General features: G+C 46.9%; 1 protein-coding gene across 3 annotated transcripts in view; it reads right to left on the reverse strand.

The window, feature by feature from the left end:
- gse1 (Gse1 coiled-coil protein) overlaps positions 1 to 15,718 on the reverse strand; it is a 507,238-nt gene that overhangs the window by 57,506 nt on the left and 434,014 nt on the right. For all 3 annotated transcript variants that reach the window (XM_033035828.1, XM_033035827.1, XM_033035826.1), the window contains one exon: positions 1,997 to 2,196. In XM_033035828.1, coding sequence (XP_032891719.1) covers positions 1,997 to 2,196 — 200 coding nt within the window. The remainder of the gene's footprint in view (positions 1 to 1,996; positions 2,197 to 15,718) is intronic.

The following is a 15,718-nucleotide window of genomic DNA, read 5'->3' on the forward strand; positions in this document are numbered from 1 at the left end:
CCCCTCGGCCCAACTTGCCCACGCCGCCCAACATGCCCCATCTACTCTAGTCCCACCTGCTCTCATTCGGCCCATATCCCTCCAAACCTGTCCTATCCATGAACCTGTCTAAATGCCTCTTAAATGTTGCAATAGTATCTGCCTCAACCACCTCCGCAGCCCGTTCCATACACCCACCACCCTTTGTGTAGAAACGTTACCCCTCAGGTTCCTATTACATATTTCCTCCCTCACCTTAAACCTATGCCCTCTCTTTTTATTTATTTACATTTTTTTGTTGGTTTATATTAACAATTCAGTACTGTGTTTATTACCTGTTGTGCTGCTGTTGCAAGAAAGAATGTAATTGTTCCATTTCTCGACGTGACAATAAAACACTCCTTACTCTCGATATCATCAGGCTCTTCACAAGGTACTGCTCAGTATAAATCAGCCTGCTGCATTTTCTGCATTAAAGCAGAGACTACATCCTTCGTAATTCAATGGCCATAAAACGCACTGAAAGATCCGAAATTGGACTTTAAAGTGTGATGTATAGGTGGCTGCTTCTATTCTTACTACAAACCTAACTTCTCTGTGAAACAGAGCTGATGATAGTCGCACCTGGCCAGGCCAATGGATATATGAACTTAAGGCGAGAACTAATTTGAGGGAAGTAGTGTAGCTTCCTTCAAAGACACAAAGTGCTTGTGGGCCAAGCAACATCCCTGGAGAACATTGATAGGTGGCGTTTTGGCATTGGGACCCTTCTTCAGACTGACTGTGTTGGTGGGGCCTTAGGGGGGAGGGGGGGGGGGGGGGGGGGGCGGTGGGAGTGGAGAATGCTGGAAGAGAGGTGAGGGAAGAATAAACCCCGCATGTTATAGGTGGACACAGGTGAGGGAGGGTTTTGATCAGCAAATGGTTGGACAAAGGGCAGGGATGGAACGTCCAGAAGTATGAGATAAGGTGATAAGGAAAGAAGAGGCACGAGATGTGAAGCCAGAGGAAGGAATGCAGGTGAAGGAGATGGGATGGGGCAGAGAGGAGGGGAGAAATAGGTGCAAATCCAGGTGGAGCACAGGGGAGATGGGGTGGGGGAAAGTAAGAAGGGGTTGTTTGCAGGTTAGTTACATAATTGGAGAATCATTGTTCACATCATTGAGTTGTACGCGACCCCAAGCGGAAAACGAGGTGCTGTTCTTCCAGTTTGTGCCTGGCCCTTTCTCCCATGGTTACATTGGCAACAAGAACTGGGAACTGGGAAAGGGAAAAGCTTTCAAGCTGGGAAGCAAATTATCTCTAAAACATAGGAACAAAGAACTGCAGATGCAAGAAATAAAGATAAGCAGATGCTGGTTTATACCAATGATGCACAAAGTGCCGTAGTAATTGCAGAAAGGTCGGGACCTGCCTTCAGACTCCTATCTGAAGAAGAGTCTCGACACGAAGCTGCACCCATCCTTTTTCTCCAGAGATGCTGCCTGACCCACTGATTTACTCCAGCTCTTTAAGTCTACCTAACTGCAGATGCTGGTTTACCAAGGAAACAATCAGTCTGAAGAAGGGCCCCCCGACCCGTAAGATCATCTATCCATGTTCCCCCAGGTTGCTGCCTGACCCGCTGAGTTACTCCACCCATTTGTGTCGTAACTCTAAAATCTGTTGTCCTAAAGAGAAAGAAAGATTTTCCAGCATCTGCAGTTCTTTCTTAAACGTGTTCACAGGAGGTGCGCGGCCGTGCCGGCGGCTTTGCGCAGGAGGCGGTACAGCCAGAGCTTGGCGAGCCGGATGATTACAGGAAAAAAAATTCGTCTGTGGGCCGTATGATTTCGGGTTACGGGCCGCATTCGGCCCGGGGGCCTTAGGTTGCCGAACCCTGCATTAGACGATGGCTTGGGGCTAATGGAGAAACAGGCGTGCAAATCCAAATGAAAAGTCAAGGAGGAGGTGGTGTGAAATTCAATGCCAAAGCGACCTCTTCTCCATTTTTCAACGCGGTTCACCGTCCACTCACCTGTCTGCTTTCACTCCGCCAGATTCCATTGACGGTTTTCGTTGGGGCAATGGTCACCACTGGTGGAGTGTTGGGAACACTGTGACCGGCAGGTGGGACAAGGATGGTTCCAATCGGACCTCGCTTGGGCGTGCTGGCAGGAGAACTGTGATTGGTGGCTGGTGAGGAGACTGGAGAGGACTCGCTGCTTATCGAAGATCCTGGGAAAACAAAAGCAAAGAACCCACAACGTTCAAAAGGCTTGCGTGTTTAGACTGTAGATTTTTAGACATTAAAGCATGGAAATAGGTCCTTCAGCCCACTGAGTCTGTGCTGACCAGTGATCACCCCGCACACTTGCACTATCCTACATGCCAGGGACCATTTACAATTTTACCAAAGCCAATTAACCTACAAACCCATATGTCTTTGGAGTGTGGGAGGAAACCGAGAGATCTCGGAGAAAACCCACACACGTCACAAGGAGAACGTACAAACTCTGTCCAGATAGCATCCGTAGTCAGGATCGAACCCGGGTCTCTGGCGCGGTAAGGCAGCAACTCTGCCGCTGTGCTATTGTGCTGCCACTATGCTGTTAGGTAAAAAAATGCAACAGCTATTTTGCACAACTTGAATTGACTGATCAAACATTGGAGGAACTCAGTGGGTCAAGCAGCATCTGTGGGGGAAATTGAAAGAGTGATTCGGATTGAGCACTGAATTCTCTAATTTTGGATAGCCTCCCACTAACCCCCCCCCCCCCCCCCACCTCTCTCTTCCCCTCCCCTGTGTCCCACCTATTGCCTTCCACTCACTTCACCACTGCTGCCACTTTCCTTCCTCTGGCTCTACAATCCACAATTCTTCAAACCTGTCTCACACCTTCCTTTCTTATCTCTGACCTTTGTTCCAACCAGGGGCAGAAATCGCAATCAAAACATGGGGGGGGGGACACAATTTTTGGTGGCCGCACGCTCATGCGCGCACACACACATGCGATGGCTTCGGCCGTGGATCCTGTAGACGGATCTGAGAGTTGACCTGATTGGTGACCGACTCTGAACTCCAGCAATAGCAGCTTTGTCCGCCCCGAATCGTGGGGCTTCAATCGGCCCGTCCGCGGGGTTTCATCGTCCGGCACGGCTTAAAACCGGCCATGGGATCTTCCATTGCCCAGCGGGAACTTCAACATCGGGAGCCTCGACGCAACAATTTGACCGCAGGACGATGGAAAATTCCCGCGGCCGATTTTAAGCTGTGCCGGGCGATGAAAGGCCCCGCGAACAGGCCAATTCAAGCTCCGCTCTATGATCTCTGCTCAACCAGGACGTCTCCCTCCTCCAATCACCGTGCTCTATCCTCAGTCCTGCCCCCCTACTTCTGCCTCTGACCGACAACTCACTCCTCCAATCATCACGCTTAATCGTCATGTCCCGCCCCCCCACTGCCTGCTGACCGACATCTCCTTCCCTCGATCATCAGTCCCACCCCCAGTCTCGCAGTAAGCAGAGATTTTTAATAGATTTTTTTTTCAACGAATTTCAAAATTTGGATTACAAAACATGGGGGTGGGTTTGTCTCCCACCTCTCAAAAGATGGGGGGGGGACGAGTCACCCCCCGTTCCCCTCCCCCGGGATTTCCACCCATGGTTTCAACCATTTGGCTATCATAATCACCCCCTCACCTATTACCTGCCACATTTTATCCCGCCTCTCCCCTTTTCTAGCTTTCTTCCCGCACCCAACCTACAATTAGTCTGAAGAAAGCTGGCGCAGCGGTAGAGTTGTTGCCTTACAGCGAATGCAGCACTGGGGACCCGGCTTCCATCCCGACTACAGGCGCTGTCTGTACGGGGTCGGTACATCCTGCTCGTGACGTATGTGGGTTTTATCCGAGATCTTTGGTTTCCTCCCACATTCCAAAGATGTACAGGTTTGTAGGTTAATTGGCTTGTTAAATGTAAAATTTGTCCCTAGTGGGTGTAGGATAGTGTTAATGTGCGGGAATCGTTGGTCGGTGCGGACCCGGTGGGCCGAAGGGCCTGTTTCCGCGCTGTACCTCTAAAACTAAAAACTAAACTATAGAAATCTCGACCCAAAGTGTCATCTATCCATGTTTTCCAGGGATGCTACCTGACCTGCTGAGTGATTCCAGCACTTTGTCTTTTGGACTGGGACCCTTTTTGAGACTGATTGTGTTGTGCAGAATATAAGAAGCTTGTTCTACTCTTCAAATGGCAACAACCTGAGTAGATGGTATCTAACTCGGACAACTCTGATGCAAGGTGGCATCTAGGTTGCACTTTCTACATGTTACACTCGATTGAGTGTACACCACTCAACACACTTGGATTGAACCTAATTCCTTTCTCCATAACCAACTGACACAATAGACAACTGACATAGCACTCAGTACAGCTCTGATTTGGTCGCATTTACTGTCTCCATTCAGTCGCACCAACATTTTTATTGATGAGAAAACAGTTACTGCAACCCCAATCCCTGATGAAAGCAGTCTTTGTTGTTATGCTCTAATGTAAGTGCTGATAATTCCCCTTGAAATAGTCAACCGTGAAAATTCTGACGTTGGAAATGCAGATGTAATGGGGAGGTCAAACCTCGTTTGTAGTGTAGGATTTGATTCAAACAAGAAGCAGGGCCACAAAGAACTGCAGATGTTGGAAACGTGAGCAAAGCACAAGGTGCTGGAGGAACTCAATGGATCAGGCAGCATCTGTGGAAGGTAATGATGGACAACGTTTTGGTTTGATTGAAGGGTTCCGGCCCAAAACATCATCAGTCCATTCTCTCCATAGATGCTGCCTGACCTACTGAGTTCCTCCAGCAATTTGTGTTTCGTTTAGCTTATTATTGCCAGGTGTACAGGGTGGCACAGTGGAGGAGTTGCTGCCTTACAGCGCTAGAGGCCCAGGTTTGATCCTGACTATGAGTTGTATCTGTACGGAGTTTGTATGTTCTCCCTGTGTAAACATGGGCTTTCCAAAGACGTAGAGGTTTGCGGGCTGATTGGCTTCGGTAAAAAATCGTTAAATTGTTCCTAGTGTGTAGGATAGTGTTAGTGTATGAGGATTGTCGGTTGGTGCAGACTCGGTGGGCCGAAGGGCCTAGTTCTGTGTGTATCTCTAAAGTAAAATATAAAGCACAGTAAAAAGCTTTTTTTTTGCATGCTATCCATGTCAGCAAAAGGAAGAGTCTGAAGAAGTGTCTCGGCACAAATCACCCATTCCTTCTCTCCAGAGATGCTGCCTGTCCTGCTGAGTTACTCCAGCTTTTTGTGTCTATCTCACGAGAGAGCATTATTTCTCTTTAAATAAGAGAGTTTACTTTTGTAGAACCACGGTGGAAAAAACATCTTTCAATACTCGCCAGAGAAAAGCCTCTGAGATCCCCCAGTATTGTTGATTATGGATTGGGCTTCAGTTACAGCAGAAAAGGATGTCACCAACTGTTTAAGTGTTTGGACAGACTGATGTAAGGCAGGGAATGGAGGGATGGGGATCATGTACAGGCAGATAGGATTAGTATAGGTTAGAAACACGGTTACCACAGCTATTGTGGGGTGAAGCCAGTCTTTGTACTGTACTCTACTATATTAGTTTGTTTAATTTAGAGATACAGCGTGGAAACAGGCCCTTTGACCCACCGAGTCCACACTGACCATGTGGAGGTTAGATCACTGCGGATAGTTACTGAGGAAGGTTTTTGAAAGATAAAGGCTTTGTAAAATGGGCATGGAAAGTTCTCCACAGCCTTGGTCCTTCAGAAATGTATTTACTCTGTCTGGTGCAGAAAAAGAGGTGAAGCCTGGAGTAGATCAACCATAATAAAAAGACACAAGAGACAGAGGATGCTTGAATCTTAAGGGGGAAAAAACAAAGTACTGGAGGAACTCAGCAGATTAGGCAGCATCTCCGAAGAGAAATGGACAGATGCCATTTCGGGTCAGGATCCTTCTTCAGACCGATGAAATAAGAGGAAGGAAGCTAATGAAGAGAGGTGAGGGGAAAGAGTGGGGCAAAAACCGGCAAGTGATATGTGGATACAGGTGAGGTGTGGCGATTGGCAAACGGGTGGGGATAGTAACCCAGGTTGCAGGTGATGGAGACAAAAGGATGCCACATACGTAAGGGAGGGAGGGATAGTGTGTGAAAGGTGACAAGGGGAGGGGGGAATAGGGGGGGGGGGGATAAAATAAATGGGGAACTCGAAGTTGGGAGGGATGGGAGATTGAATGGAAGGAAGAGGGTCAAGGGACAGGGAGATGGGAATAGTGGGAGAATAATATGCACAAAACAAGCATTCCTCATGAAATGTAGACCAGGCCAGCAATTTTTGGTCATCCTTAAAATCTCACCCTAGCCCTTTAGAAAGTGGGATTGGGTAGCCTTAGAATACAGAACATAAAAAAAAACAGCACAGGAATAAGCCCTTCAGCTGTCAATGTCCGTGACAAACATGATGCCAAGCTAAACTAATTTCACCTGCCTGCATGTGATCCATACCTGTCCATTCCCTGCCTTCTTAAAACACTCCAATCCCCATGCAATGGAAAAGCATTATCACTTAAACCATAAACTCCAAACATGGAGCTTAGCAACACTTAAAGTGCTTGTGGAAAATTATATTCGTGCTTTACGGTTCCTTTAAAAAAAAAAATTCTCCCCATATCCACCATTTTTGGTCCCACAGAATCAAAGATGCTTCCTCTAAGAGAATGTCAAAGTGCATTCTGAATTATGCAGCTTGGTGTTTGATTAAATGAATAAGTGTCGCCTCATTTAACAGCAAATTTAAAAAAAATTAAACCCCTTCCACTTAGACAAAAATGAAGTCAAGTAAGGAGGGGGGTTTTGTGTGGCTAATTGCTAAGACCCAATATCAAACACATCTCTTCATTCACCTTTGAAATGGAGCTGGCTGGAAATAGACTTGTGTCCCCCTGGGATGGGAAAACATCAGGATGGATTCTCCAAATGGATTGCAAGAGAAAGGCTTTAAACAACAAGATTTCAGTTTGTTAAAAGGATCTCGTTGATGTCAGTTCAAAAGCCAGAAAATTTATCTTGTCAGACCAAGGCCAACAACAATTAGCAGACTAATCTTCTCCCAGGGTTAAAAAGACGACATCATTCGAGTCTCTGATAGCTTAGCAATCAATACTATTAAAACGAGAACAGAATTTAAATGATTCAAGGGTCTTGACTCAGAAGTTTAATTCTCAGTGCACGCTGTTCGAAAGGACGATGTGTCTAATTAACCTCCTCCATTTAGAAACCACGCAGCTAACTAACTAATTTGGATTAAAAGTGACAGATGTAAAGCTGTATCAAGCGTCTTCAGTATTCATCCTGTGCAGCACACACACACACTACTGAACATGTTAGATCAGGAGGCAAGAATAGACAATGTTCCTTAATCATCCACTGATTTACTCTGGTTACTTGGCAGTGTTCTCTATTTTTCTACAGTTTTACGCAAGGGGATACACTAACTGGTTGCATCACCGCCTGGTTCGGCAACTAAGGCGGCACGGTGGCGCAGCAGTAGAGTTGCTGCCTTACAGCGAATGCAGCGCCGGAGACCCGGGTTCGATCCCGACTACGGGTGCTGTCTGTACGCCGTTTGTACGTACTCCTTGTGACCGCGTGGGTTTACTCCGAGATCTTCGGTTTCCTCCCACACTCCAAAGACATACAGGTATGTAGGTAAATTGGCCAGATAAATATAAAAATTGTCCTTAGTGTATGTAGGAGAGTGTTAATATGCGGGGATCGCTGGTCAGCACGGACGTGGTGGGCCGAAGGGCCTTTTTCCATACTATCTCGAAACTAAACTAAACTCGAAGGCCCAGAAACAAAAAAGATTACAGGGAGTGGTAGACACTGCCCGGCCCATCATGGGGACTGACATCCCCACCATCGAAGGTCTCTCTAAGAGGCGCTGCCTCTAAAACTCAGCCACCATCAAAGACCCACACCACCTTGGTCACACACTTGTTTCTCTCCTACCATTGGGAAGAAGGTATAGGAGCCTGAAAACCATGACCACCAGGTTCAAGAATAGCTTCTTCTCAACAACCATCAGTCTCTTGATAACCACACCACCCTAACCTCAACTATGGGCTGTGCACCATGAACGTAGATTTTTTCTGCATTAGTATTATGGTTATTAATTTAGTGAATTTTTGATTATGATATTTATCTGTGTGTGTTGTGCTTACAGGCCAGCAAGTAAAATATTTATTGTTCCGTTATCGGTTCATACGACAATAAACCACCTAGAATATTGGATGAACCTGCATGATGTGGCTTGCAAGGACAGTGATAGTAAATACTGTAAATCTAACTCTCTCTTGAAACACATCCAGTGAACTGGCCTCCACTGCCTTCTGTGGCAGAGAATTCCACAGATTCACAACTCTCTGGGTGGAAAAGTTTTTCCTCATCTCAGTCCTTACAAATCAGACATGATCTACTGGAATGGGAGAGCAGCCTTGGGTGGAGGGGAGGTGGTGTCCGGGCATGACACCTACCTGCTCCTAGTTTGTGTGCTTATAGAAAGCTACAAACCCATCTGGAAGCCTCTACAGAACCCGCACTTAAAACCCCTCTTCAAACACCTGCATCTTTGATCAGGCCCCTTCAACATCTCTCCTTTCAGCTCACTATCAGTCTGAAGAAGGGTCTCGACGTGAAACATCCATGTCCTCCAGAGATACTGCCTGACCTGCTGAGTTACTCGAGCACTGTGTCTTTTTGTGATATGGTTCTGTTCCTCGGTAACTTGCATTTTATTCAGGGCACAAAATCAATGCAAGCTCTGTTTATCTTTAATGATCAATCTCAATGAAGTATTGGGGCAGAACCACATTGGGGCTGGAATGAATAAGGGGAAAAGATCTGTATCTGGAGATAGCAGGCTTGAGTAACTTGGTGGAAGGCATCGAGAACAGGTCTTTTTCACTTACTCATTCCAGCACTGATGTTGCAGATCTTAGTTTTGTTTAGTTTATGGATACAGCATGGAAACAGGCCCTGTGGACAAGTTTAACGGAGAGGAACGAGTGTCTGAAACGTTAAAGATTGAACTTTAAACGCGGAAACACTCTGACTAACGATCACCTGTACACTAGTTCTATGTTCATCCCAATCTCGCATCCTACAGAAGGGACAATTTACAGAAGCCAATCAACCTACAAACCTGTATGTTTTTGGAATGTGAGAGGAAACCGGAGCACCCGGAGAAAACCCAGACAATCGCAGGGAGAACGTACAAACAGAATCTGAATGCAGCATCAAACCCGGGTCTCTGGCGCTGTAAGGCAGCAACTCTACTGCTGCGCCACTGCGCTGCCCAGTGCTATCTATGTCCGTTTATGGGAAGAAGGCAGAAGAATGGGGTCGAGAGGGAAAAATAGATCAGCCATGATTGAACGGTGGAGCAGACCCGATGGGCCGAATGGCTTAATTCTGCACCTATGTCTCATGGTCTCAAAAGGTTTCGGAAATAAGGGGAGCAGTTAAGGAGGTAAAAAGGCCAAAGAACTAGTGGTTTGGGCCCTAATGCCTGAAGATTTCCATCCCATTCCTTCGATGAAGTGTGTCTACCTTAAATCTGTCCAACTATCAGGTGGTGACCCAGGCCTGCCCACAGTGCCGCAGCACTAGCAGCCCGCTGGAGGACCCGACCAAAAGGTCCGGCAGTCCGCAGAACCGGGAAGGAGCCGCTGGAGAGACGGACGCGAGGAATAAGGAGCCGGTGGGAGGGTGACCCACGGTTAACACATCCAGCATCCTTCGAGGTCAGCTGCAGGAGGTGCCCCCGGGACACAAAGCTGGCCGGGCAAGGAGAGGGACTTCAGTTCATGGGCCGTTCCGGTCGAAGGTGACCAAGGAAGGCCCTGGGGATTCATTAAATCGGGAACTGTAGCAGTAGACTGAGCGCGCGGGCAGACCACACTTTGGAAATGGCGCCAAAACATGACGGCATCTGTGTGTGTAATATATGCAAAAATAATATCACTGGGCAGTTGCACCATTGAACCATTCCGTCGTACAATGTAGATTGGTGTACAATTTTGGTCGCCCAATTATAGGAAGGATGTCAACAAAATAGAGAGAGTACAGAGGAGATTTACTAGAATGTTGCCTGGGTTTCAACAACTAAGTTACAGAGATAGGTTGAATAAGTTAGGTCTTTATTCTCTGGAGCGCAGAAGGTTAAGGGGGGACTTGATAGAGGTCTTTAAAATGATGAGAGGGATAGACAGAGTTGATGTGAGCAAGCTTTTCCCTTTGAGAATAGGGAAGATTCAAACAAGAGGACATGACTTCAGAATTAAGGGACAGAAGTTTAGGGGTAACATGAGGGGGAACTTCTTTACTCAGAGAGTGGTAGCGGTGTGGAATGAGCTTCCAGTGGAAGTGGTGGCGGCAGGTTCGTTGGTATCATTTAAGAATAAATTGGATAGGCATATGGATGAGAAGGGAATGGAGGGTTATGGTATGAGTGCAGGCAGGTGGGACTAAGGGAAAAAAAATTGTTCGGCGCGGACTTGTAGGGCCGAGATGGCCTGTTTCCGTGCTGTAATTGTTATATGGTTATATGGTTATAGATCAGCAACTCTTCCCTTGGCAAGCTATTGAAATGTGCTACCTCACAGTGGAGAACGGATGAACGGGGGGAGTATTTTTTCGGCTCATGGGTTATTGATATCATGACTAGCTGCTGTCTGTGGGAACTGTCCTTCACTTCATACACGTCTCCACACAGTGGACAGAGTGCTCAGGCTGGGCTTTGATGCTCTTGAAATTTCACCTGTCAACTGAGAAGAGCCTGACTTTGCCAACTAAATCTTTGCATTATTCCTTCCCACTTTGGCGAATGAGAAGGTGGTTAGTCACGACTTGTCATTCAATGTCTTTCAACCCCCTCTGGTCCCGGCCTGCGGCAGCTGTGACTGTAAAAACAATTACAGAGCCAGGCGGACACTTTCAGGGGCAATTTAAGCCTTCACCTGCCTGTCGACCAAGTGACTGACGGGTTGGGAGGGATTTTTTTTGCTTGCGTGCCCAGTCTGGCTTCAGTTGCCATTGAAATTAGTGAAGAGGAAGAATGGGCAGAAGTGGATGAGCAGCGTTTCACGAGGCACATCTCACCTCCGTCTGGCTGGGCCCAGGGAGTGGGACCTACTTAAAAAAAAAATAAGGTCGACAAAAATGCTGGAGAAACTCAATGGGCGAGGCATTATCTATGGAGCAAAAAAATAGGCGACGTTTCGGGTCGAGCCTTCTTCAGACAAAATTAAGATTGATAAGTCTCTCAACTACAGGTAGGGAACCTGGACCTCATGCGGCACAGTGTCAGAATCAGGGAGACAATAAACTGGAAAGGGTGCAGAGAATATTCATGAGGATGTTGCCAGGACTCGAGGGCCTGAGCTGTAGGGGGAGGTTGAGCAGGCTAGGACTTTATTCCTTGGAGTGCAGGAGGATGAGGGGTGATGTTATAGAGGTGTATAAAATCATGAGGGGAATAGATAGGGTGAATGCATAAAGTCTTTTACCCATGGTAGAAAAATCAAAAATCAAAGAGGACATATGTTTAAGGTAAGAGGGGCAAGATTTTAATACGAACATGAGAGGCAACGTTTTCACTCAGAGGGCGGCGGGTATATGGAACAAGCTACCAGAGGAGCTACTTGGGGCAGATGCATTTAAAAAACACTTGGACAGGTACATGGGTAGGAAAGGTTTTGAGGGATATGGGCCCATCATAGGCTGGGACTAGTGTGTGGGACTAGTGTAGGAGGGGCTAAAACCATAATTTATCTACCTGCACATAATCCATACACCTCAATTTCCTGCATATCCATGCACCTATCCAAAAGTATTTTAATTGCCGCTATAGTTTCTGACTCAACCACCAACCCTGGCAGTGTGTTGCACACACTCATTACCCTCTGTGTAGGATAACCTGCACCAAATAGCTCCTTTAAACCTTGTCCCTCTCATTCTAAAGCAATGCCCTCTGGAGTTTGATTTTCCATCCCGGGAAAAAGATTCTGACCATCTGCCCTATCTATGCCTCTCATAATTTGTTATGCTTCTATCAGGTCTCCACGCTGTCTGCTTCAGAGATAATATTTCAAGTCTGTCCAGCTTCTCCCTGTAGCTAATAGCCCCAAATCCAGTCGTCGTTAAAATGGCAGAGGTTAAGAGGAGACTTGACTGAATTATATAAAATTATGAGGCATAGATAGGGTGGACAGTCAGAACCTTTTCCCCAGGGTGGAAATGTTCAACACTAGAGGGCGCAGCTATGTGAAAGGGGAAAGGTTTGCTGGAGATGTGTAGGACACATGTTTTACAGTGAGAGTAGTGGAGGCCTGGAATGCATGGCCAGGGCTGGTGGTGTAGATGATACGATAGTGGCGTTTAAGAGGCTTTTAGATAGGCACATGGAAGCGTAGGGAACAGAGGGATATGGATCAGATGAAATCAGTTTAACTTGGCATCATGTTCGGCACAAACATTGTGGGCCGAAGGGCCTGCTCCTGTGCTGTACGTTTCTTAGTTTAGTTTAGTTTAGTGATACAGCGCGGAAACAGGCCCTTTGGTGCAGCGAGTCCGCGCTGGCCAGCAATCCCAGCACATTAACACTATCCCACACACACTAGGGATAATTTACATATACCAAGCCAATTAACCTACAAACCTGTACGTCTTCGGAATGTGGGAGGAAACTGAAAATCTCGGAGAAACCCCGCGCGGTCACGGGGAGAACGTACAAACTCCATACAGACTAGTACTCGTAGTCGGGATCGAACCCGGGTCTCTGGCCACTGTGTAAGGCAGCAACTCTACCACTGTGCTAACCTGCCGTTGTACATTCCATCAATCTGGTGCCTCCATTTCCAAAGCCAATCCAGCACGTAAGATTCTTGTTTGCTCGCCGTTCGCCGTTCACCTGAAATGTTTGTCGGCTTGTAACAGCAGCAGGGTACACAGCCCCGTGCCATGTGGAGCATGTTATCCAGCTCGGAGCAAGTCCAGTGGTCTCTCTGCCTGGCTGACCACAGCTCAGTGCTGACTGCCAAACCTTTGTCATGGGCTGTGAATATTGGCAAGTGTTACCGCACATCTTCTCAACAGATGGCCCTTGACAGTGTGCAAAATAGATGCACCAGCTACCTGATATCTCTGTGAATTCCACACACACGTAGCAGCACAATCTGCAATTCAAAGGAGCCAAGAAACCACCGCTGCCTCAAAGCTGTTTAAATATTTCTAGCCACGCACAGATGAAAACAAAATGGACGACATCTGCGTAGCTCCTCCAGTCACTAGAATCAGCCAAGAGTTTGCCGATGTTCTCCAAGATGATAGCACCACTGTTAGCTCTCTCTTTAGGGGCTAGGCAGAAGAGAGGTAGCTTGTGTGGAAGAAGGAACTGCAAATATTGGCTTACACCGAAGATAGACACAAAATGCTTGAGGAACTCTGTGGGTCAGGCAGCTTCTCTGGAGAAAAGGAATAGGTGACATTTTGGGTCAAGACTCATCATCAGACTGGTTCTGTTGAAGAGTCTCTGTCTTTCATCAGACCTTTCATATCAGGCTGGGTTGGGTGAGTGAGCAGATGCATGGCAAATGCAGTTTATTATGGATAAATGTGAGGTTATCCACTTTGGTAGCAAAAACAGGAAGGCAGATTATTATCTAAATGGTGTCAAGTTGGAAACAGGGGAAATACAACAGGATCTGGGGGTCCTTGTTCATTAGTCAATGAAAGTAACCATGCAGGTACAGCAGGCAGTGAAGAAAGCGAAAGGCATGTTGGCCTTCATAACAAGAGGAGTTGAGTATAGGAGCAAAGAGTCCTTCTGCAGTTGTACAGGGCCCTAGTGAGACCACACCTGGAGTATTGTGTGCAGTTTTGCTCCCCAAATTTGAGGAAGGACATTCTTGCTATTGAGGGAGTGCAGCGTAGGTTCACAAGGTTAATTCCCGGGATGGCGGAACTGTCATATGCTGAGAGAATGGAGCGGCTGGGCTTGTATACGCTGGAATTTAGAAGGATGAGGGATTTTATTGAAACATATAAGATTATTAAGGGTTTGGACACGCTAGAGGCAGGAAACATGTTCCCGATGTTGGGGGAATTCAGAACCAGTGGCCACAGTTTTAGAATAAGGGGTAAGCCATTTAGAACAGAGATGAAGAAACACTATTTCTCACAGAGAGTTGTGAATCTGAGGAATTCTCTGCCTCAGAGGAGAAGGCCGGTGGAGGCCAGTTCTCTGGATACTTTCAAGAGAGAGCTTGATAGGACTCTTAAAGATAGCGGTCAGGGGGTATGGGGAGAAGGCAGGAACGGGGTACTGATTGTGGATGATCAGCATTGATCACATTGAATGGCGATGCTGTCTCAAAGGGCTGGATGGCCTACTTCTGCACCTATTGTCTATTGTCTATAGTAACATGATAACAAACTGGTGAAGTGCTCTTCCCCAAAACAAGGCTTTGGAATCCACTAAGTCCACGTGGGCAGACACAATGTGCTGGAGTGACTCAGCGGATCAAGCAGCATCTCTGGAGAAAAGAGTTAGGTGACGTACCGGTTGAGAGTCCTCTTCAGACTGAGTCGGGGGAGAGGGAAACTAGAGGTATAAAAAGGATCAGAACAAATCAGCCTGCACTGATGACCAAGGGAATCCCACAATGGTCCATGGGTTGGCTGTGGAAGAGGTGATAACGAAGGGATATATGGATGAACGACAGTGAAACAAGCAGGATGACTAGGGCGAGGGAGGGACGGAGAGAGGGGGAATACAAGGGTTACTTGAAATTAGAGATATCAAAAGTCACACCACTTGGTTGTAAGTTGCCAAGCAAAGTATGAGGTGCTGTTCCTGTAGAAACAGGAGCTGGTCTAACATCTCATGTGAAAGATGGCACCTCTGACAGTGTGGTTATCTCCTCCTCTCAATCCCTCCCCCAACCCCCTCCCCCCACCTTCCCTCCCAGCAGAGTTATCCTACGGTTCTGTGATCAAGTCCCAACCGTTCGATGTTGGGATAAGTGTGCAATCCACCATTAGATTCCCCGCAAAGGTGAACAATCTTGCCAGGTGAACAATTTTACCCAGAGTAGGCGATTCAAGAACCAGAGGACATGGGCTTAAGGGGAGAGGGGGAAGAAATGGGGAACCTTTTTATCTTTCAATGTTTAGCTTGCACTAAATGTTGTAGCCGTCACCCTTTATCTGTGGACGGTTTGTTTGTATTCATGTATAGTCTTTTCTTTGACTCGATAGCACGCAAACTAAAGCTTTTCACTGTACCTCGGCACACGTGACATTAAAAAACTAAACTAAATTAAACCTGAGGGGCAGATTTATCACACAGCAGGTGGGTGGGTATATGTAACAAGCTGCCTGAAGAGGTAGTTGAGGTAGGTACTATAACAACGTTTAAAAGACATTTGGACAGGAAAGGTTTTGAGGGATAAACACGAACTGCAGCAGTAACTCAGTGGGTCGGGCGGCATCTCTGGAAAGGATTGGTGACATTTGGGGTCAGGGCACTTCTTAAATCTGAAGCACTTTCTCCAGCACTTTGAGTCTATCTTTGGTATAAATCAGCCTCTACAGTTCTTTGTTTCTACACCAAAGTTCAGAGGGATATAGGCCAAACGCGGGAAGGTGGGACTAGCGCAGATGG

Source organism: Amblyraja radiata, chromosome 17 (assembly GCF_010909765.2).
Source record: "Amblyraja radiata isolate CabotCenter1 chromosome 17, sAmbRad1.1.pri, whole genome shotgun sequence".
Taxonomy (NCBI): Eukaryota; Metazoa; Chordata; class Chondrichthyes; order Rajiformes; family Rajidae; genus Amblyraja; species Amblyraja radiata.